The sequence below is a fragment of the Schistocerca serialis genome, chromosome 3, assembly GCF_023864345.2.
Source record: "Schistocerca serialis cubense isolate TAMUIC-IGC-003099 chromosome 3, iqSchSeri2.2, whole genome shotgun sequence".
In the NCBI taxonomy this organism is placed as follows: Eukaryota; Metazoa; Arthropoda; class Insecta; order Orthoptera; family Acrididae; genus Schistocerca; species Schistocerca serialis.
This window is the reverse complement of record NC_064640.1, coordinates 67,818,329-67,843,778: the sequence shown is the minus strand read 5'-3', so window position 1 is coordinate 67,843,778 and position 25,450 is coordinate 67,818,329. Positions and strand designations below refer to the sequence as shown.

Below are 25,450 nucleotides of genomic sequence, written 5' to 3'. Positions count from 1 at the left end.
CTCTACAACGACAAAAAGCAGAGCTAAGCACTATCTGTCAGCGAATTAAGGGAGCTATAAAGTTTCATTTAGTTGTACATTTGTTCGCCATTTCAGCCAATAAAGTTTTTGGTCCCTTTTTCTTCGAAGGCGCTACTGTAACTGGACTACAGTATCTGGAGATGTTAGAGAATTGGCCGTTCCCTCAGCTCGAACAAGAAGCACAACAATTCATATTTCAGCAGGATGGAGCGCCACCACATTGGCACTTATCTGTCCGTAACTACCTGAACGTCAACTACCCGAGGCGATGGATCGGCCGCCAGGCACCCCGTGACAGAGCACTTCATCACTGGCCTCCAAGAAGCCCTGATCTTACCCCCTGCAATTTTTTCTTATGCCACCATCACCATTGATGATTTGAAACGAGAAATAACAGCAGCTATCCAAACTGATATGCTACAGAGAGTGTGAAACGAGTTGGAGTATCGGGTTGATATTGCTCGTGTGTCTGGAGGGGGCCATATTGAACATCTCTGAACTTGTTTTTGAGTGAAAAAAACCTTTTTAAATACTCTTTGTAATGATGTATAACAGAAGGTTATATTATGTTTCTTTCATTAAATACACATTTTTAAAGTTGTGGTATTCTTTTTGAATCACCCTGTACACTTACTGTAACACTTAGCATTATAAAAGCAGAAAATAGAAAAGCCATGACTACCAGAAAGAATCAAAGGCTCTGATACAAATGAAGATACATTCAATTGCTGAATCACAATATATAATAACCACGAATAGCTTCTTTGAGAACTATCAAGTAAACAGTGGAAAAGAAGCAGTCTGGATATGGTGCAGATGAGTGTAAGTGTGAAATTTGAGTTTCTTATTGTGTCTAAAATGTTCAAACAAGTGCAGCCAAGTGATGTTTTCAGCAACTGCTGATATTGTGACAGGTGAACACCCATCATTTGTACTGTACAAATGCGACAAGTGTGTGCTGTATAAGAAATTTATAATTCCTTGCACAGTATTCCCTTGCCTTGTGCCTCAAAGCACACTGTCAACTTCAAGGCACCAATGGAAGGAAGCACTCTGTACAAAGAAATTAAATTCCTTATATAAAATTATCTTGTTTCTGTAGTGCCTTGAAAAAATGAGGTGTTCACCTGCCATAATGTTAATTGTTGATGAAAACGTCACCTGCATGCACTTCCTTAAGTTTTTGAACAAGTCTAAATGATATTCTACTAGGATTAGAAGGGACTCATCATCAGAAACAGTCTACAGAGATCACTTATAGAAGAAAGGTGAGATGAGGGAGACAAACAGTGTAGTCTGGTTAACTACTTGAAATTTAAGCAGTGAATAAAGAATTAAAGTAAAAGTACAGTTAATTTCAATAGTCACATGTGTATTACAATGCAAATAAAAAGAAAAACAGAGTTTAATAAAAACAGATAGATATAGCGTTAATTCCAAAGTAGACAACTGCACCAACAGGGAAAAAGAGACAGCAAGCTAAATTTTACATTCCCATTGTAACTTTTGTCATTAGAAATGGATTACTTGCTTAACTGGATAAAGTTTTGCAGTCGGAATTAGTTGTATGACTAATTAAGGAACAATTGCATTACTTTCATAAGTGGTTTAGGGAAACATAAATTGAAACAGCTTTTTTTTGTTTGTTTGTACCATTCCACAACTTCAATAATATGTGTGGAATGCATGTTTGATACTATGTGTATATTGCCCAGGTTTTTTTTTACTATTTTAATCTTCCATTACTGATTTTGAACATGGCTCATTTTCAAGTGGTACCACATACAGGTAGATATAAAATATAAATACACATACACTGACAACCCAAAACATTATGACCATCTACTTAGTAGCATTTTGGTTCACCTTTTGAATGCAATACAACAGAAATTTTGCACGACATGTATTCTACAAGTTTTTGGTAGATTTTCATAGGTATACAACACCAAAGATCTAGGCAGAGGCCACATAATTCCAGTAAATTATGGCACCTGATAGTGTCCCAAATGCGTTCCATCAGGTTCAGATCAGGAAATTTGGTGGCCAAGACATAAACATCAGTTCATTGTCATGCTCTTCAAACCATTGTCCCATGATTCTGGCCTTGGGTTGTGGACAGTCATCATAGCAAAAGCTATGGAAAGACATTGAGCATGAGGAGATGCAGATTGTCCATGATAATTTTTACATAGTCCACAGCCATCACAGTATCTTGAATTAGTATCCCACGTTCCATGGACATCCAGGTGAATGTTCCACATAACATAACACTGCCCTAACCAGCCTGGTTCTGTCACTCAGTGCACATTTGAGGCAGCACTTCATCTGCACAACAATGTAGTCAGACATTACTATTGACTTCGAAAAATATGATTCATCTGACCAGGCAAAACATTTGCATTAATCAAGAGCCCAATATTGATGATCTCATGCCCATGACGATGTCATCAGGTCAGTACAGAAACTGGTAGGTATCATCTGCCACGGAGCCCCACGTTCAATGAGATCGTGACAAATTGTGTGCTCCAAAATGCTCGTACCTCACAGGCATTGTACTCTGTGATCAAAACTGCCACAGACTGTCACCTATCCAGCTTTACAGAGTGAGAGAGCCTTCGACCTCCAAGTTCTGCAACAGGGGTACTGATGTCTGACACCTCATCAGCTACTCGATGTTTCACTATTCTTCAACCAGTTCATATCAATCATAACAACAGTAGTTCACAAGCAGCCAACGAGCTTCACTATTTGTGAGGTTATCATTTTCAGGCACTTAGCCATGACAGTCTGCCATTTCTCAGAGCTGCTTATGTCCGTGGATTTCCCCATTTGCAGTCCGTATCATCACTGGAACAATTCCCTGAGTGTCTTGCTGCACTTATACACCTTCCTTACCATGTCACATGCCTGACATCTCACGGTGGGCAGTGGGAATAATGTTTCAGCTCATCAGTGCATATATAAGCAGTGTCAAAGGAAAGCAACTGAGAAAACTAATAAATTACGGAAAGGACTTGTGGGCCAGTGCTCACCTTCAGGAGGTAAAATGTGTAGTACTGCCAACAGACACACATAAAAATGAAAGTGATTACATTTACTAGCTTTCAGAGCTATTAATTCCTTCCTCAGGGAGGAGAGTGGGATAGAAAGCAGGTGACACAGACTCCAGTATGAGAGTCATCCATCTACAGTGAGGATAAGGGGTTTGGTGCCTCTCAACCAGGGCTCTGAGTGACCTGCTTTCTATCCCTGTTTCCTGCCTGAGGAATGAAATAGTTCTGAAATCTAGGAAAATATTGTCACTTATGTTTGTCTGTCAAAAACACTACACATTTTGCATTCTGATGGTAAGAACTGGTCTACAATACTGTCTCGCCATATATGTAAATATAAAATTATCAGTTCAGTGGATGCTGTTCATTTTCACAAATGAAATATTTAATGTTATTTATGGACTATGAAATTATTTTTCTGTGACATGTTTATGATGTAACTGTGCAACTGCCACACTATTTATCTATTTTTGTGTCAGAGATAAAGCCTGTGATTAAATTTTATTATCTTTTATGAAAGTCAATTTTTATGTAAGACTTTGTTCTAAATTACCCGTGTACTGAAAAGAATTTCGTCGATATTATACATATATTTTTTTATTCTGAAGTTCGGTTTGTTAATTTAAAATTTACCTAGATTTTCTGTCTAATGTGTGCAAATATCTCTCCCAAACATAATATCCATATAGGTCCCCTTTTCTCACTCTATAAAGAACTGAAAGATTATTCCTCAAGTCTATTGTTGAGCATAATTTTCTCTAAGATTATTATATTAAATTGCAGAGTGGTTGTTTGTATGTTGCTTGTATCTTGTGCTAAATATTTGTCCTACAGTCACTGCATTTAATTGTGTACATTCCTAACTAGTCATAGTTTTTGAGTTTTGTCTATTCTGTGTATTAGGTTTATTGTTTATTTGTAGTTTATTTTCTGTACAAAAATAGTAGTCTGTTAACAAATGTGTAACTTACTTTTAGAGAAATATTCCCTAGGTATGGGTATATCACTGTTTCTATGAGACTGATCAGGTCATATATTTCTAGTTACCTGAGTGTGCCAAATTTTTATTAGTTTTTTTCCTGATGATGTTTCTGGTTTGTGTAATGTAAGCCTAGTCAGAGACTATATCTCTGACATAAAAATATATTGACAGTATGACAACTTCACACTTTTTTCATAAATATGACAAAGCTAAACAATATCACCATTCATAAATAACATTAAAGACCCATAACTGCAAATAGGCAATGCCCACACAACATATATCTCTTGACTTTATACAGGTACTACTGGAAAAGAGCCATGCTTGCAAATTAGTAGCAAACACTGAAATAACATAAAAAGAATATATTGCTACTCTCGTGGAAAATACACATAAAACATGCATTTCATACAATGGAATAGCTAGATAGAGATTTAATTTTTGCTGCTACAGTCACTTGATAATAATATTTGTTAGCACGGTGCATTTCAGCAGCATGCTGCCATCATCAGCTGCATTACAGTTACATGTGCAGTCGAAAAACAAAACTGTTTTCATGTTCTGGTAAGCTTGATACCTTTGGTTGTATACAGCTAACATCAGAGGTAATGCAGTATGCACTGGATGTGGCAACAGCATCACATGAAACACACTTTTTCCCTTTTTATTGTAATGATTTTACTTATAGAACATTTTGATTTTCTGTGGTTATGTGTAATTAGTGTGTGTGTGTGTGTGTGTGTGTGTGTGTGTGTGTGTGTGTGTGTGTGTACACACATTATAACACTTTCTTTTATTTATTCAAAATGCTCAGATGCTTCTGTCTTGGATAAACAAATAAGAACAAATCTGTGTAGTTACATGGTGATTGCAACACAGTGTTTGAGACTCTGAAATTTCAATGAAGTAATTATGCTTTGAATACACTCATTAGCATATTTTTTTATCTTCTATTGTTTGTTGATGTGTTATAAGTGTAATAGGAATATAGTTGGGATATGTAAAACATGATAACACACTGCATCACAGATGGGTATATGACAGTTATTTACTACCAGGATGCCTCAGCATATGCAGGCCATGAGAGGTAGCATCCAAAAGCTGTTTTCCAACTTAACATTCTTCAGGAACCCAAGGATAGCATTCTGTGCACTGTGCCCATTTCCCTACATTAGTCTTCAGAAAAATGACCATTGCAGAATATGGATTCAGGGTTTTCTTTTTCAGACTGCACATCTGAATCACCCTACTGAACTAAATCTGTATCACACTGCAAGTGTTTCCTGTGTTTCTCTATGTTTCATTTTCAAAGAGAAAACTTTCGCTCCTGTATGTTTCGATTCTGCTGCACCTTTCTTCTCCTTCAACTGTTTCAAATGTTGTCAATGTAGAGGTAATGTTAGCTTCCTAACAGACTCAGAGGGTGCTGATTTTACTAGAGGTGGTGGCTCTTGTTATGGCTTGCTGATTTTGAGAGTGCACCAGATACCATTTGAACTCACATTTACTCTGTTGTTTACATTTTGTATGTCAGACTCCTGTTATATAACATGTCTGTTACATGGGAAGAGTCCTGTTTTCAATAGGCTGTTTATAGCATTTTCTGTTGTTACTGGTCTCAAGTAGGTCTCTCCAAATAACTTCCCAATCAAAAATGAGGTTACTACTTGACCTGAGCTATTTGCCCACCAGGATTCTATTTCTTGGAGATAATGTGTTTCAAATGATCCCATCAACTCCACACAAGAGGCTGCATTTTGTGCATGGAATGAAGTGATAAGAAAATTATATGGACATGTATTTCTCTTGCTTTGTCTGTCACAAAAATGTGATATGATGCCCATAAAGAGTTAGCAGAATAGAATCATTGCCAAATGGCTTCACAAAGTTCACAAAAATGTCGAATCACTTAATAAAAATTTGAGTCTGAATCCAGCAATTTGGTGTCAAGCTGGAGCTATCATGATATGGTATAGTGTGTCCTAAAATGCAATAATGCATCGTATTAGGATACCCATAGATCACATGTTAAAAATAAGCCATCTTGCACTATAAACCTAGCTAGCGTCATGGTTATGCTGCCCAGTTCAAAATGAATGGAAGAGTACTTTGTGAAGAAGTATTCTGTATAGTTACTTGGAGGTTGCAACACAGTGTTTGAGACTCTGAAATTTCAATAAAGTAATAGTAATACTATCGCAACACACGCTCAAATTCAGGTATTAAAGCCCTACAAACACATACACACAAAAAAATTGAAGGTCAACTCTTTATATAAATGATCTGAATGATAGGGTGAGCAGCAGTCTGCAGCTGTTTGCTGATGATGCTGTAGTGTACAGAAAAGTGTCGTCATTGAGTGACTGTAGGAGAATACAGGTTGACTTAGAATTTCAGTTTGGTTTAATGAATGGCAGCTTTCTCTAAGTGTGGAAAAATGTAAGTTAATGCAGGTGAGAAGGAAAATCAACCCAGTAATGTTTGAATTCAATGTTAGTGGAGTGCTACTTAATATAGTCATGTTGATTAAATATCTAAGATCAATGTTGCAAAGTTACATGAAATGGAATGAGCACATAAGATTGGTATTAGAGAAGACACATGTTAGACTTCACTTTATTGGGAGTGTTCTAGGAAAGTGCAGCTCACTTATAAAGGAGACTGTGTATAGAACACTAGTGTGACACAATCTTACAAATTGTTTGAGTGTTTGGGATCCCCACCAGGTCAGATTAAAGAAAGACATCAAAGCAATTCAGAGGCATGCTGCTGAATTTGTTACTGGTATGTGTAATCAACATGTGAGTATTATGGAGACACCTCATGAACTTAAATAGGATTCCCAAGGGAGATAATGACATTCTTTTTGTGAAACACTTCTGAGAAAAGTTAGAGAACCACCCTTTGCAGCTGACATTCGAATGATTTTACTGCCACCAGTGTATATTTTGTGTAAGGACCATGGAGACAAGATAAGATAACTAAGGGCTCATACAGAGGTGTATAGACAGCAGGTCTTCCCTTACTCCATATGCAAGTGCAACAGGAAATGAAATGACTAGTAGTGGTACAAAGAATCCTTTGCCATGCACTGTGTGGGTTCCACCTGAGTGTGTGTCTAGATGTAGATGTATATTTATTAAGGCTTTATGATTTCCTTGTTTTCATTAATGTATAACCTGAACCACATTTCTCAAGGTTCTCCTTCCTGATGAGAGCTACAGAACAGGATGAATGAATGAATGGGTATGGGGAGCAGGGACAGCAGGAAGTTTCATGAAAGATTAGCTGAAGTCTGTTGATAGAATCTATTATGTGCAATGATGTTAATAACAGGACAGTACGTGATGTGTATATATGGTATCGACAAATACCTTCATATCTCACTGAATATTCTCTGCGTGATACGAGGCAATACTTACGATAAGTCAAAACACATGAAGAATTTACAATCATGCAAATTTTCTGTCAGATTAGAAAAGAAAAAAAAAGCCCTCAGTGGTGAACAGTTCATGTTTATAGGGGACCTAGAAGTTCATCCATTCGGTAAGAGAGATTTTTTGTGATTAATATTTGACCAGGTCCCTTGTTAATGAAGGTACTGAGAAGGGTAAACATCAGGAACACACTAGATACAGTCACTGTTCTGGTATTCTTCAGATTTTTTTGGACGCTACTGACAGTATCTTATATTGAAAAGTTTTCAAGGTTTTACTGCTATCCTGAACCACTGGTAGGAAGGATGTATGTGTGTTGAAGCTTAGAGTGCAGGAAACAGTATCAGTGTTGGGGGCAGTAAAAAATGGTTTTATGAAATGATGAGATAATGTCTGCTTGTGTCTGTGTACGTGCGGATGGATATGTGTGTGTGTGCAAGGGTATACTCGTCCTTTTTTCCCCCTAAGGTAAGTCTTTCTGCTCCCGGGATTGGAATGACTCCTTACCCTCTCCCTTAAAACCCACATCCTTTCGTCTTTCCCTCTCCTTCCCTCTTTCCTGATGAAGCAACCATTGGTTGCAAAAACTTGAATTTTGTGTGTATGTTTGTGTGTCTATCAACATGTCAGCACTTGCGTTTGGTAAGTTACATCATCTTTGTTTCTAGATATATTTTTCCCGTATGTGTGTGTGGATACAGTAGATACTTGGAGAATGGTATTTACGTGAGTGTTTTGAGGTAGCAGTGACATTTCACAGATGTGAAGTAATCCTTTTGGTTGCACTCAGACCATGAGTTCTGCTAAATAGCAAAATGAAGACAGACATTTATGATACTGTGGTAGCGATTTGGAAACATGTTTTCTATATTGGCATAATAATGTTCCTGTACACAAGGCAAAGACCATTGCATAAAGTGTATTTTGTGGAGTATGGACACAATTTTTCCTTTACAGTATTACTTTCAAACAAAAAGGACACCCTGAAAATGAAATGCTTTAATAGCAGCCAAAGTGTGTTCTAAATATGGCGGCTGCCATCATGGGGACGAAGAACAATGGTTGCCCATAGGGTTGTGCTCAATTACTGTATTGAGTGTAGCATCCTCTTGCTGTAAATGAATCAAAGAACTTTTGTGTTCTTAGTCAGTAATATAATTTATGTACATCTACATCTACATTCATCTACATTTATTCTCTGCAAGCCACCCAACGGTGTGTGGCGGAGGGCACTTTACGTGCCACTGTCATTACCTCCCTTTCCTGTTCCAGTTGTGTATGGTTCGCGGGAAGAACGACTGTCTGAAAGCCTCCGTGGGCGCTCGAATCTCTCTAATTTTACATTCGTGATCTCCTCGGGAGGTATAAGTAGGGGGAAGCAATATATTCGATACCTCATCCAGAAACGCACCCTCTCGAAACCTGGTGAGCAAGCTACACCGCGATGCAGAGCGCCTCTCTTGTAGAGTCTGCCAATTGAGTTTGTTAAACATCTCCGTAACGCTATCACGGTTACCAAATAACCCTGTGACGAAACGCGCCACTCTTCTTTGGATCTTCTCTATCTCCTCCGTCAACCCGATCTGGTACGGATCCCACACTGATGAGCAATACTCAAGTATAGGTCGAACGAGTGTTTTGTAAGCCACCTCCTTTGATGATGGACTACATTTTCTAAGGACTCTCCCAATGAATCTCAACCTGGTACCCGCCTTACCAACAATTAATTTTATATGATCATTCCACTTCAAATCGTTCCGCACGCATACTCCCAGATATTTTACAGAAGTTACTGCTACCAGTGTTTGTTCCGCTATCATATACTCACACAATAAAGGATCCGTCTTTCTATGTATTCGCAATACATTACGTTTGTCTATGTTAAGGGTCAGTTGCCACTCCCTGCACCAAGTGCCTATCCGCTGCAGATCTTCCTGCATTTCGCTACAATTTTCTAAAGCTGCAACTTCTCTGTATACTACAGCATCATCTGCGAAAAGCTGCATGGGACTTCCAACACTATCTACTAGGTCATTTATATATATTGTGAAAAGCAATGGTCCCATAACACTCCCCTGTGGCACGCCAGAGGTTACTTTAACGTCTGTAGACGTCTCTCCATTGACAACAACATGCTGTGTTCTGTTTGCTAAAAACTCTTCAATCCAGCCACACAGCTGGTCTGATATTCCGTAGGCTCTTACTTTGTTTATCAGGCGACAGTGCGGAACTGTATCGAACGCCTTCCGGAAGTCAAGAAAAATAGCATCTATCTGGGAGCCTGTATCTAATATTTTCTGGGTCTCATGAACAAATAAAGCGAGTTGGGTCTCACACGATCGCTGTTTCCGGAATCCATGTTGATTCCTACATAGTAGATTCTGGGTTTCCAAAAACGACATGATACTCGAGCAAAAAACATGTTCTAAAATTCTACAACAGGTCGACGCCAGAGATATAGGTCTATATTTTTGCGCATCTGCTCGACAACCCTTCTTGAATGTATCATGCTACACTGTTAGTCTAGAATTAAATTGAGGAAAATTCCATGCAGAAGTATTATTATGTTTGCTTACCCTTGACAATTTCAGAATTGTTGTGTGTCAGTCAGGTTCTATCCGTTTTTCCAGACTTCAGCTAGAGTAGAGTTGTAGCTTATACTGTTGAGTGGCAATACAAATTCACCAAGTGCTGAATATAGCAATGCAAGAAGCAGGCAGCGATTTATATATTTATTTTGCCAGCATGTCCTTCAAAGTAATGTATATCAACATCCCTTCTTTAGATAAACTTTAATTTCTTCTAATATATGGTATCTATCTCAGCATCTATATTAACTAGCTTCCTATGCCTGAAAAACAAACAGAAAAAAAAAGATTTGTGAAATATCTATCATGAAAATAACATTTGTTAATTAGAACAATCATTTTCTATGAGCATTATTAAATATTTCTTCATGGTTTACATGATCTCCTCACCAGTAATGTAAACTCATTTTATTTGGTAGTTAGGATACTGGAAAATGAAATATCTGATATCTCATTCTGTCTAACTTCATTATTTAATATAATTCCAATAGTTTTGTGGGGAAGAAACACTGTAATGAACCTATATGCCCAACTGAAATGAAGAATGTAACAATATGCTTCTTGTAATACTAATGTTGATGAATAGTGAAAGAATTTGGTATTCAACTGGAGGCAAATAATGTAGCCCTAAACTTGTATTAATCTGCATTTTCACTTCATAATTTTGTTTAGAGTGCTGTCTCTTGAACAAAAAGTAGCTATAACTGTTTTACTTATGCTTCATACATTTTTAATTGATTAAAATTGGTTTCAGAAGCTTTGGCAGCAAAATATTCCTTGTAGCTATCAATATAAGTTTTAATTAAGTAAACAGTTTGGCTTCTTAGTTAGTAAACATACATATACTTCATTTAAATTAAACAACTACATTTAACTGTGAAGTCAACCTGTGAATGACACACTGATATCTAATAGCAAAATCACTACAAAATGACAAATCTATGTAAGGAAACACACATGTTGAATAGTTTGTGATTCATAGTGAGTTACAGTATAGTGGGCATGCCATGAAAGGTAAGTTTCCTCCCTGCTGTGGGGGGGGGGGGGGGGGAGAAGGAAAAATAATTGCACTTAGCCATCACTCTCATAACCCAGAAGATTTGAAGTACATGCGATTCAGGTACATGAACATAAACTCTGACACTGACATTTAAAGAAGAGCTGTTGCATTCAACAGTTGTGAAATAGTTTTTAGTAGTCACCAGTTTAGTTTAGACTCATGACCCTAGATTAAATACTCTGCTGATGATAGCACTTAAGCAATCTGATTGGTCTCAAATTGTCTCCTTGACTGAAAGGAATATAGTGTTAGCAGTTACCACTTTATGTTGAAACTGATTCCTTGCAATAAACTCAAAAGCTCAGGAAAACCTTTGATCATGAATCTGAAAGTGTGAGAGTGAAATAGACATCCAAAATCACACAATTCAGTTTCCAGATGATGTATCTTTATCTGGTTGCATACCATATTGTTGTGAGCAGCTTGTATCAACCATGAAAGGAATAGAAACTGAAGAAAAATCGGTTCTTTAGATGTTATGTTAACACAGAAAAATTTTATTTCTTTTTATTTGTTTATTTATATTTCTTTTATTTCTGCTCTTGATCTGATGAACATCTTGCAAGAAGCACTGTGAAGCCCGCTTTGCTCTGAGCAAGCAACAAGGAACTGACTTGCAAGAATTAGTGATCTCCATTCACCATGCCTCAACTGGTCTTGACTCTGCACCAATGGGGTGAGGGAGTGAGCTAGCCCCTGTCAGCCCCTCTCTGCTTGTATACCACTCCTTATCCAAGAAGCACCCCACTCATTGTGTTCTTGGCTCATTCACTGATTTAGCTTGTAGAACTCTTTGCTCATTCACTGAGTCAGTTTGCAGTTCAACCTAATTTCTTCTTGACACTATTCTTCATCTGAGTTTGGCTTGTTATGGATACTTTTCAGTACAATAAGAATGGTATGTGTTATTAAATTAATATATTAGTGCATCTGTAGATTACAGAAGACACTACATGTATATTTGTTCTCATTTTAATTTTTTACTATTTCAAACTGCATCTTAATAGTCAGTATTTGAGTTTTTCCATACAACATAGATTTCAGTGCTGCAGGATGTGAGCCAGTCACATTGTCTTCATTTAGGAGAACTTTGAGTTATATATGGTATCATTTTACTGAACTGAACAAATAAAGAAAAATGCCATTACTCCCAGCTTCTGGCTCCACGTTAAACATGAAGAGACTTTTAAAGTCTAAGCATCAAACAGTAATTCTGAAAAAGTATTGGTCAGGAAACTGATCAAAATCACAGTCAATTGATGATAATTTACAGATATCCAAGAAATTGTTTCTCACCAACCATTCTCACATATATCTGCTTCCCCTTCACGTGAAGTTCTCCTTCCGAGAACTCAAAGTGAGTATTAATCTGTATCTGTGCCATTGTCATTTGGGTCACAACTAGATGTCAATTTATTTTCTTTCGTAACACCATCATCTCCAATCAATTTTTGTTTCCAACAACTGGTAAGCAAATTTGTCAATGTTATAAAGCCAACCATGTTAAATTAAATTATGGCATTTGATATAGCTTAAAAATTTGAAAAATGTTATCAAATTCTCTTATTCCCAGTTATTTGATAAAATAGAAAATAATTCGACAGCCGTAGAGGTGGACAACTATAAATAATACTAGTTTTTATGCACTCCCAGCACATTTTGTAGATGAGAAGGTTCAAAGTTGTACTTTCTTGAGTGCTTCCAGTCTGGAGAAAGACACATTGCAGAAAATATTTCAAATTAGTTAAAGGCTGTTGTCACCTAATATAATATCATATCTATCTTACTAGTGTACAATGTTTCAAACATGAAATCAGTTGTCATAGTTTTGAACCTTCCACATATCTCACACTTTGTGTAACACCCAGTACAAAAGCCAATACAGAAAACAATTGATGAGGTCAGAAAAGCAGTTATATTTTTCAAGAAGAGTCTATTTGCATTAAGCAAATTGCTGAAATACAATAAAATTAAAAAAAGAACAATCACCAACCAATTACTACTTTAACAGTTTGGAATTTTTCTGTTTGGATGGAATTTACTGGTACAACCAGTCATCTACCAGTAAGGACCTGCAGCAATTGTTGAACTACATATTCATCCGAAATTTTCCTACAAGTAGTGATCTCTTAGACATGTGGGAATCCAGATACCTCCTGTACCCAATAACTCATCAATTGGTTTGAGCAAGGTTCTGTATACCAAATACTTTGGTGCCATGTGAGCACATATTTTCAAAAGGAGGACAGATATCCGCTGACATAATAAAATAACTCACTTTGAGGAAAAACTGGTCAAATTTAAAATCATAACAATGAACAGATTGTTCATCTCAGATACATATATTGCAAAGATGATTGTAAACAACAACTGTAGATGTGGCATCTCAGGTTTTCTTGGTGTAATTCAGTAATGATGTTCTTCCAATGTTATGATGAGTTGTTGATTCCATTTTATGCATAAAATAGAAACAACCACTCTGCAGGACACTCAGAAACACATGCTTAAACAACTGTATATAATTTCAGGAGGTATAAAATTAATTTTTATTATATTGTAGTTTCATATTATATTTTGTTTTCAATTAAATTGTGAAAAAGTAACAAGAAAGAGATTTCTTTTTATAAATTCCTCCTTGACAAAAATATTCAGAATATTGTTGTGATACTGTAGGTAAAATGTGGGACATTTTGCTAACTTAAAGCTAGAAGGAAAATGATGGAAAATTATTAATCCCCTTTCCATGTTCTTTCAAAACAGGATAAAATAGAAAAAATTCTGGTATGGTGACCATGAACAGAAAAGGCAAGATGCCTTCCTTTTATTGTAATCAGTGAAAGTTGAGAAAATGAGCTACTTCATTCCAATGAGTGAGAGGCTCTGATCTGGCCCCTGGAAAGAATGGTTTTATCCATCTCTCTCTCTCTCTCTCTCTGTCCATTTGACTGTTCCACAACACTGTGAAAATTTTTTTCTCACTATCCTAGAGCACATGGCAAGATCGTAAGAGATGGAAAAGAGCCACCGTGGTATAACAACTGCATTAGAAAACTACTGCGCAAGCAAAGGGAACTTCACAGCAAACATAAACATAGCCAACGCCTTGCAGACAAACAAAAATTATGCAAAGTGAAATGTAATGTGAGGAGGGCCATGCAAGATGCATTCAATGAATTTGAAAGTAAAGTTCTATGTACTGATGGTTAGACACTGGACTCGCATTCGGGAGGACGACAGTTCAATCCCGCGTCCGGCCATCCTGATTTAGGTTTTCCGTGATTTCCCTAAATCACTCCAGGCAAATGCCGGGATGGTTCCTCTGAAAGGGCACGGACGACTTCCTTCCCTAATCCAATGAGACCGATGACCATGCTGTCTGGTCTCCTTCCCCAAACCAACCAACCAATCTATGTACTGACTTGGCAGAAAAATCCTAAGAAATTTTGGTCTTATGGCAAAGCGGTAGGTGGATCAAAACAAAATGTCCAGACACTCTGTGACCAAAATGTTACTGAAACAGAGGATGACAGACTAAAGCCTAAAATACTAAATGTCTTTTTCCAAACCTGCTTTACAGAGGAAGACTGCACTGTAGTTCCTTCTCTAGATTGTCGCACAGATGACAAAATGGTAGATATCGAAATAAACGACAGAGGGATAGAGAAACAATTAAAATCGCTCAAAAGAGGAAAGGCAGATGGACCTGATGGGATACCAGTTTGATTTTACACAGAATACATGAAGAAACTTGCCCCCCTTCTTGCAGCGGCGTACTGTAGGTCTCTAGAAGAGCGTAGCGTTCCAAAGGATTGGAAAAGGGCACAGGTCATCCCCGTTTTCAAGAAGGGACGTCAAACAGATGTGCAGAACTATAGACCTATATCTCTAACGTAGATCAGTTGTAGAATTTTGGAACATGTATTATGTTTGAGTATAATGACTTTTCTGGAAACTAGAAATCTACTCTGCAGGAATCAGCATGGGTTTTGAAAAAGACGATTGTGTGAAACCCAGCTCGTGGTATTCATCCACGAGACTCAGAGGGCCATAGACATGGGTTCCCAGGTAGATGCCGTCTTTCTTGACTTCTGCAAGGCATTCGATACAGTTCCCACAGTCATTTAATGAACAAAGTAAGAGCATATGGACTATCAGACCAATTGTGTGATTGGATTGAAGAGTTCCTAGATAACAGAATGCAGCATGTCATTCTCAATGGAGAGAAGTCTTCCAAAGTAAGAGTGATTTCAGGTGTGCTACAGGAGAGTGTCATAGGACCATTGCTATTCACCTTTACAATGACCTTGTGGACGACATCGGAAGTTCACTGAGGCTTTTTGCGGATGATGCTGTGGTATATCAAGAGGTTTTAACAATGGAAAATAGTACTGAAATGCAGGAGGATCTGGAGTGAATTGATGCATGGTGCAGGGAATGGCAATTGAATCTCAATGTAGACAAGTGTAATGTGCTGCAAATACATAGAAAAAGAGATCCCTTATCATTTAGCTACAATATAGCAGGTCAGCATCTGGAAGCAGTTAATTCCATAAATTGTCTGGGAGTAGGCATTAGGAGTGATTTAAAATGGAATGATCATATAAAGTTGATCGCTGGTAAAGCAGATGCCAGACTGAGATTCATTGGAAGAATCCTAAGGAAATGCAATCCAAAAACAAAGGAAGTAGGTTACAGTAAAATTGCTCGCCCACTGCTTGAATACTGCTCAGCAGTGTGGGATCCATGCCAGATAGTGTTGATAGAAGAGATAGAGAAGATCCAACGGAGAGCAGTGCGCTTCGTTACACGATCATTTAGTAATCGCAAAAGCGTTACGGAGATGATAGATAAACTCCAGTGGAAGACTCTGCAGGAGAGACGCTCAGTAGCTCGGAACAGGCTTTTGTTAAAGTTTCGAGAACATACCTTCACCGAGGAGTCAAGCAGTATATTGCTCCCTCCTACGTATATCTCGCAAAGAGACCATGAGGATAAAATCAGAAAGATTAGAGCCCACACAGAGGCATACTGACAATCCTTCTTTCCACAAACAATACGAGACTGGATTAGAAGGGAGAACTGATAGAGGTACTCAAGGTACCCTCCACCACACACTGTCAGGTGGCTTGCAGTGTATGGATGTAGATGTAGATGTAGATAGTACACTAGTACATATGGGTATTAGTGAAAAAATAAAGCAAACAGGACATGGAAATGTCTATAGGACACAATTACATACAAATTAACGTGGGAAATTAACACACTAAAATTATGTAACGATAAAAATGGACACAGTGGGAGGAATCCCCATAGCACATGGTAGCCTCACAAAACTGAAGGTTTAGTGAGTGGCAAGAAATGAATCATAAATATCAAAAATTATACACATTTGTACCATACCTAGCAAATACAAAAAAACAAAACTTATGAATAAGCTCGTGATAAACCACTGTAATGAGGTAACATGTGGCACAGGTGTCCATGAACATTATTCAGGTGAACTGTGCAGTACAGATTCACTGATATTGTCTTCTCTGCAGCCGTAAATGTCCAGGATACCATAACTGCACCTCATGGCAAGTCCTGTCTTCACACCAACAGAATATAACACTATATAACACTAACTTGCACGAGTGATCGTCAGACATTCAGCATCAGCATGGGAAGTGGTCATCAGGGAGCTCTTTTTGTCATGTGGTTCTCTCCAGCAAAGTCCCAAGGCTGATGCAAGGCAGTGCATGATGGAGAGAGACTCCACTACCTCAGTCCACTTTCTTGTGACTGATCCACATGGTCTGCTATTTTCATGGCGGGTGGCAAGCACACATGCTCTGTAGCATGTCAGCACAACACTATTACTGATATCTAATTTAAAAATTGTTGTATTGAACACACAGTGTTCCTTCATTTGTTCAGTACAGCCAACAAAATGAGATTCTATAGGCATAAGATTAGATTAGATTAGATTAATACTTGTTCCATAGATCACGAATACAAGACTTCATAATGATGTGGAATGTATCAGATTAATAAAAGATGTCTGTACAAGATATTACATTACACAAAATATTGCATGACACTAATGTTAATAATATGTGGAACGCTTCACGATTTTGCATGTCATCCTTGCGCAGGGGCCATGCTAATCTTCTCCGTATCGTTCCAATTTTAGTATATGTGCCACCGAAGTGAGTACAGTTTGTGTTGGCATTAGTAGGCCACCTATAATTTGCAGTCTAGAGCAATGAGCAGAAGCTCTGAAGAAAAGAAAAAGAGACTAAATTGAAAGTGTTTTGGTTTGAAGTACCATTAATATTGATGAAATGTAAGTAAAAATTTGTCACAAGATATAAATATTTGTGAATTAGGAGTTTTATATGTTTGTACATTGTGTAAAAATTTAGTCACAGTACCACACTTGAACCAAATCAGAGTATGAATAGAATGTATTTGGAGGTTAACAATGTAAGAATGACCTTGATTTTACAGATATTTGGTTCTTATTTGGAGTGAAACTCCAGTGTTATGTTCTTGAGTAAAGGAGGCAAGAGAGTTGCAAAATACATGCATGGAAAATGCATATTAAGTAAAAGTAAATACTCATAAAATTTGTTAGTATTATCAATGTTGAATTTAATTGTTGAGTGCTGTCAAAAGCACCCAGTATAACATCTGGACTTCAGTGATTGGCAAAAGGTAGACATGTGTAAAGAAATGTGTTTAAATTTGGGGAACTAACTAATTGGTGACATTTTATGCGATGTTCTCATTTCAAGAGAGATAAAGTTCAACAAGGTTGCAGAAAAATAGCTGTTATCACTGTTGTACTGAAATATAAAGACAAGTGTCATATATTTACTTTTAACAGAGAAAGTGAACTCTGTCATTTAACTTTTTAGGCACACTATTCATTTGCCAGAAGCAATGGGTGCATCTGAGACCTTATCAGCATCTTTATTTAATGTTTATTAATGATGGTATGATTAGAAGTGAAAAACAAACTTGAACTATACAATAATGGAATTGGAAAACAGCTGTAACCTTTTCAAAATATTCCTCACAAGATTCAGTTAGGTTGTACACTCCAACACAGAGTCAGTTCAGCATTTTTTTGTTAGACATAAAGTATCATTGTAAGATTTATCTTTTCCTGTGTATTTTGGATGAAGTGCATATCATTAAAAAAGTCAGCACTTTCGTTATTATGTAACTATTTTAATCAATGTGATTCGATAGGGCAAAGAGAATTTAAAACACTAGGATTGATACATCTTCCTAACAATAACTTTGAAAATTACCACAAAAGACTACACACCAGTGGCAGAAGAGGGGTTTTTGCCACTTGACCCATCATTAGCTGCATACCTGCGCTGCAAGTTGGGCTTGTAAATTGCAGAATGCACTCACATGCATTTGGAAGCGATGATTTAACAGTATAAGAGTTTCTCACAAGCATGACACTCACATGTTGCAGAGGACAGAGAAGAAAACTTTAATGGAAGTTCATGACACCTCACCATATTAATGAGTTTCACAAACCTTGATTATGGAGCAGTTCTGCATTATTGTCACCCCTATGACCCTCTCCACAGAATCTGAATTCAAAGATGTCAGCACCAAACTGTAAACCGTCACTTAGAGTGACCAATAATTTAACCCTTAACTGCTCTAGTGGGGTCCTCTAGAACCCCAGGCAATGTGAACAGAACAACAGATGGTGCCTGTGTTCTTGGTAGTCCTCAGTGAAGTGATGCCATTTAATGTGGAATGTTGGATGTGGTGTTTCTGGTAATATTTTGTGAGATAAAGAGAAAGAGGTTTCAGACTACCCCACCAGAGTCTGAATGTAAGTATTTTTTCATTATTTAAATTAGTGTTTTACATGACTGAAGTCTTAGAGTACTCCAAAATGAGGAAAATTTCAATGATAACATCAATTTTTAAGGTTATGTATGTGTGGATTAGTTTTCAGAATGGCATCATCAAAGTCATTAACAGGTGTCGAGTTGGAAAGAATAATGACTGATCCTGCATTTTTGCAATCTGATGAGGAGGGCACAGCAGATGAGTATGAATTTATACCAAGTGATCATGATTCCACCTCTGAATTCACACCAGAAAGTAGTTGAGAAGAATCGGATGAAAAGTGTGCGTTAGGCCTTCTGCTGACAAATATTTTTTTGGAAAAAAGCAGTGCAACCAGTGGTCAAAAGAAGCTCCTCCTACATCTCGTACCCATTCTCACAACATAGTTAGTTGCCTTCCAGGCACTAGACTTGAAGCAAAAATGCTTGATTCCACTGACATATTATCTGCTTCGGAATTGTTCATTACTGAAGATTGAGTGTCATCGTAACTGCCGTATGCTTCACGTCTGCTGTTCAGCAAGCTTCGTTAATTTAAGTATTAACTGTATTTTTCTTACTTGTCACTTCTTCTTCTGTGTGTTTTGCTTTTAGGAAGCTTCAATTGTCGAGTGCTAGTAATAGTGTTCCATAGATTTCATGTTAGTTTTGAATACAGTCAGAGAGAGTCCCTTTAGTCCCAGTAGTGCTAGTGTTTGTTTTCAATACAGTCCAGAGACAGGTAGTGCTATTTTCACTGTTTTCTACAAGAAGTGTCTAGCAACCACAGTTTAGTCAACAATCAGCCACCTTTAGAGAATTAGCAGTCTAGTTAAAAGTTGATTAACTCTCTACAGTAAATTGATTTTTTAGGATGGATAGGATGTGTGACTCCTGTGTACGGACGCAGGAAGAGCTGGCCACTGTTTGCGAACAACTGAACGTGTTGATAGCCGCGGTCAGCCGTCTTCAGGCTGCTGCCTCGGAGTGTGGCGGCAGCGTGTAGTCTGGTGCATCGCATGGTACACCCCAGGTGTTACACGCTTCACCCACTGCCCCTGCTGTCGAGACATCTTCGCGGTTGGGCCACCCTCTCCCCAAGGGGAGTGGCGGGTTCAGCGGCAGTCGTGGCGCACGAGGCGGGGGGTCAATGTGGAGGCTGGCCATGTGGCATCACCCGCTCTGCCTGTGAGTGGACATGTGGCTGCTCCTTCAGCAAGGTCCGAGCAGGCACATGGGGGAGGGGTTTATTAGTTATTGGGAGCTCCAATGTTAGGAAGGTGATGGAGCCCCTTAGGGAAATAGCAGAAAGGTTGGGGAAGGAGGCCAGTGTTCACTCTGTCTGCTTGCGGGGGGGGGGGGCCTCATCCGAGATGTGGGTGGAAGTGGCCCTGCCGGCAGCGATAGAGAGCACTGGGTGCACCCGACTGCAAATTGTTGCTCATGTCAGCACCAATGACTCCTGCTGTCTGGGTTCAGAGGTCATCCTCAGTTTGTACAGGCGGTTGGCGGAACTGGTGAAGGCGGAAAGCCTTGCTCGTGGGGTGGAATCTGAGCTAACTATTTGTAGTATCGTTCCCAGGACCGATCGCGGTCCTCTGGTTTGGAGCCGAGTAGAAGGCTTAAACCAGAGGCTCAGACGATTCTGCGGAGATCTGGGGTGCAAATTTCTCGACCTCCGCTATCGGGTGGAGAAATGTAGGGTCCCCCTGAATAGGTCAGGCGTGCACTACACGCCGGAAGTGGCTACAAGGGTAGCGGAGTATGTGTGGAGTGCACATGTGGGTTTTTTAGGTTAGAGAATTCCCTCCCTAGGCCCGACAAGATGCCTCCTGAGCCGCAGCAAGGTAGGAGTAGGCAAAATGCAACAGGGAATAACATTATTAATGTGCTAATAGTATACTGCAGGAGCGTCTATAGAAAGGTCCCAGAACTGCTCTCATTAATAAACGGTCACAATGCCCATATAGTACTAGGGACAGAAAGTTGGCTGAAACCAGACGTAAGCAGTAATGAAATCCTAAACTGAGATTGGAATGTATACCGCAGAGACAGGCTGGACAGTGAAGGGGACGGCGTGTTTATAGTGATAAGAAGTGCTATAGTATCGAAGGAAATTGACGGAGATCCGAAATGTGAAATAATTTGGGTGATGGTCACGGTTAAAGCAGGCTCAGACATGGTAATTGGATGTCTCTATAGGCCCCCTGGCTCAGCAGCTGTTGTGGCTGAGCACCTGAAGGATAATTTGGAAAATATTTCCAGTAGATTTCGCGACCATGTTATAGTTCTGGGTGGAGATTTTAATTTGCCGGATATAGACTGGGAGACTCAAACATTGATAACAGGTGGCAGGGACAAAGAATCCAGTGAAATTTTTTAAAGTGCTTTGTCTGAAAACTACCTTGAGCAGTTAAACAGAGAACCGACTCATGGTGATGACATATTAGACCTTCTGGTGACAAACAGACCCGAACTATTTGAAACAGTTAATGCAGAACAGGGAATCAGCGATCATAAAGCGGTTACTGCATTGATGATTCAGCCGTAAATAGAAATATTAAAAAAGGTAGGAAGATTTTTCTGTTTAGCAAAAGTGACAAAAAGCAGATTACAATGTACCTGACGGCTCAACACAAAAGTTTTGTCTCAAGTACAGATAGTGTTGAGGATCAGTGGACAAAGTTCAAAGCCATCGTACAATAAGCATTAGATGAGTATGTGCCAAGCAAGAGCGTAAGAGATGGAAAAGAGCCGCCGTGGTACAACAACCGAGTTAGAAAATTGCTGCGGAAGCAAAGGGAACTTCACAGCAAACATAAACGTAGCCAAAGCCTTGCAGACAAACAAAAATTATGCGAAGCGAAATGTAGTCTGAGGTGGGCTATGCGAGAGGTGTTCAATGAATTCGAAAGTAAAGTTCTATGTACTGACTTTGCAGAAAATCCTAAGAAATTTTGGTCTTATGTCAAAGCGGTAGGTGGATCAAAACAAAATGTCCAGACACTCAGTGACCAAAATGTTAATGCAACAGAGGATGACAGACTAAAGGCCAAAATAATAAATTTCTTTTCCAAAGCTGTTTCACAGAGGAAGGAAGACTGCATTGCAGTTCCTTCTCTAGATTGCCGCACAGATGGCAAAATGGTAGATATCGAAATAGACGACAGAGGGATAGAGAAACAATTAAAATCGATCAAAAGAGGAATGGTCGCTGGACTTGATGGGATACCAGTTTGATTTTACACAGAATACATGAAGGAACTTGCCCCCCATCTTGCAGCGGTGTACCGTAGGTCTCTAGAAGAGCGTTGCATTCCAAAGGATTGGAAAAGGCCACAGATCATCCCCGTTTTCAAGAAGGGACATCGAAGAGATGTGCAGAACTATAGATCTATATCTCTAATGTTGATCAGTTGTAGAATGTTGGCACATGTATTATGTTTGAGTATAATGACTTTTCTGGAAACTAGAAATCTACTCTGTAGGAATCAGCATGGGTTTCGAAAAAGACGATCGTGTGAAACCCAGCTCGTGGTATTCATCCACGAGACTCAGAGGGCCATAGATATGGGTTCCCAGGTAGATGCCGTGTTTCTTGACTTCGGCAAGGCATTCGATACAGTTCCCACAGTCATTTAATGAACAAAGTAAGAACATATGGACTATCAGACCAATTGTGTGATTGGATTGAAGGGTTCCTAGATAACAGAATGCAGCATGTCATTCTCAATGGAGAGAAGTCTTCCAAAGTAAGAGTGATTTCAGGTGTGCTACAGGAGAGTGTCATAGGACCATTGCTATTCACCTTCACAATGACCTTGTGGACTACATCGGAAGTTCACTGAGGCTTTTTGCGGATGATGCTGTGGTATATCAAGAGGTTTTAACAATGGAAAATTGTACTGAAATGCAGGAGGATCTGCAGTGAATTGATGCATGGTGCAGGGAATGGCAATTGAATCTCAATGTAGACAAGTGTACTGTGCTGTGAATACATAGAAAAAAATATCCCTTATCATTTAGCTACAATATAGCAGGTCAGCGTCTGGAAGCAGTTAATTCCATAAATTATCTGGGAGTACGCATTAGAAGTGATTTAAAATGGAATGATCATATAAAGTTGATCATCAGTAAAGCAGATGACAGACTGAGATTCTTTGGAAGAATTCTAAGGGAATGCAATCCAAAAACAAAGGAAGTAGGTTACAGTACACTTGTTCACCCACTGCTTGAATACTGCTCAGCAGTGTGGGATCCATGCCAGATAGTGTTGATAGAAGAGATAGAGAAGATCCAACGGAGAGCAGCACGCTTCGTTACAGGATCATTTAGTAATCGCGAAAGTGTTACGGAGATGATAGATAAACTCCAGTGGAAGACTCTGCAGGAGAGATGCTCAGTAGCTTGGTACGGGCTTTTGTTGAAATTTCGAGAACATACCTTCACCGAGGAGTCAAGCAGTATATTGCTCCCTCCTACGTATATCTCGCAAAGAGACCATGAGGATAAAATCAGAGAGATTAGAGCCCACACAGAAGCCTACCGACAATTCTTCTTTCCATGAACAATACGAAACTGGAATAGAAGAGAGAACCGATAGAGGTACTCAAGGTACCCTCCGCCACACACCATCAGGTGGCTTGCGGAGTATGGATGTAGATTTAGATGTAGATGTAGATTTATTATGATACAACTTATACTAACCAATATATAACATAAGAAGTGGATATACAATTAATATGCCATAACTGTTACAAATATCTTGGTCCTGTCTACTTCAACAAATTACCGGAAAATGCCTACACAGTTCCAGTAAATAAATTTAAAACTAGTGTTTGACGGTTGACAAAAAGTAAAGTAATTTACTCTGCTCAAGATTCCCTTGAGTATGTGACAGATGACTCACTTCCCTTATGAGAATGAACAATAAGTTAAATGCTAACTATACATATGCTACATTGTGCAACTATTTCATTACTGTTCCATGTACTTATTGTTAATTATCTGTTTGATTATTTATTTGTCATTCACTGAACTATGTAATTCATTTATCTTGTAATTGATCTGTTAGGAAACTTTTTGTTGTTATTGACATTTGCATAAACATGCATTGTATGCATCTTGGATTGTTACATTGTAGTTAATGACATTTGTCCACGTTTATAGTATTACTATTGTTATTATTGTGTTAACACAGATGAAACCAATTGCATATAAATATGCCCAAAGGTGGAATAAAACATTTGTAATTATTTGTATTTACCCTCACTTGTTTTGGTAGAGGTTTTAATCAATTTCATATTAATTACTTTTTTCTGCTTTCCCTCTCTGCCTGCTAGTTCTGCGGACATTATTATGCATACAGACAAAACTTTCCCTGCAGCATATTAATTTGGACCTAACTGTTTTTGAAATTGAGAGTGATTGTGCACTTAAATTTGAGTGCATAATTTGAAAAGAAATATATCTTTACGAGTATCTTTCATGCTAAAGAACTGAATAATTATTCAATCAGTTACTCCCTCTTACATTTGAAATACAATTTTCATAAAACAAAAAATTTTGCTAAAAGTTTGATTGATTTAAAATCACTTACTCCTCAGAGTAATAAAATTCTTTTACTCCTATAAATAGCTTGGATGAATTTTGCTTGAAATTTTGTGAGTTTTGTGATACACTTCTTGTTAGCTAATACTACAATAGTTTTCTTAAGGACTAGAAATAATATTCTCCAATGTTATAGTCCTCAAAATAAAGAGAAGCTGCCACAGAAAGGCAATTGGCACCTATCACAAAAGGGACATAAAAATATTGACCAGATGGAAGAAGAACTGAACTCTTTTTCAGCAAGTGATGACCAGGCATTTTGACTATGAACTACATGCAAAGTGATGCTAACACCTTCAGACTGAATGTAACACTTCTGGTCAAATCACTACATATTCTGCAGTCACTGTTAAATTCTAAATTCTATTATTTAATTTCCAGTGCTATCTATAATACATATCACTTGTATGATGATGCATTGCCACTATGACCTAACATGGGCCTTAACAGGGAGAAAGTGCAGCCACAATTTGTGAGGAGGCTGTACATGCTGAGAATGCCTCATGTGGGACTTAGCAATTTTCCATGCAAACAGTTTTCTTTTTGTTGACTGTACAGTAATCTGAAGTGTGGTGAGGATTATTTGCTGGATGTGCCACTGAGGATGTGTACCCAAATTTAACCCTGTACAGAATGATGTTTTTTAGTGTATAACTTAAATGAGTGGTGCAATTCAGCCATTTCATGCATGTATTTACTTACATTTCTGCAGGCAATTTATATGGGTGGTACACGGAGCCCTGTAATAAACACACAATCATCACTTAGAAATTTCTCATTCAGATATTTACAATCAAAGACTCATAAATGGTAAGACAGACATTATTTAAACTGCTAAAGTACTACAACAATGAT

The 25,450-nt window shown here is 38.3% G+C and overlaps 1 protein-coding gene and 1 non-coding gene across 2 annotated transcripts in view; both read right to left on the bottom strand.

Moving 5' to 3' along the window:
* Nucleotides 1–25,450, bottom strand: part of LOC126469719 (uncharacterized) — a 96,112-nt gene that overhangs the window by 5,607 nt on the left and 65,055 nt on the right. Inside the window, exons 6-7 of the mRNA XM_050096908.1 lie at nucleotides 25,298–25,335; nucleotides 10,070–10,344 (exon numbers count right to left, since the gene is read on the bottom strand). Coding sequence (XP_049952865.1) covers nucleotides 25,313–25,335 — 23 coding nt within the window. The 3' untranslated portion in view covers nucleotides 10,070–10,344; nucleotides 25,298–25,312. The remainder of the gene's footprint in view (nucleotides 1–10,069; nucleotides 10,345–25,297; nucleotides 25,336–25,450) is intronic.
* On the bottom strand, nucleotides 17,231–17,337 carry LOC126472259 (U6 spliceosomal RNA). The gene has a single exon (XR_007586386.1). It is a non-coding gene; the product is annotated as a U6 spliceosomal RNA (small nuclear RNA).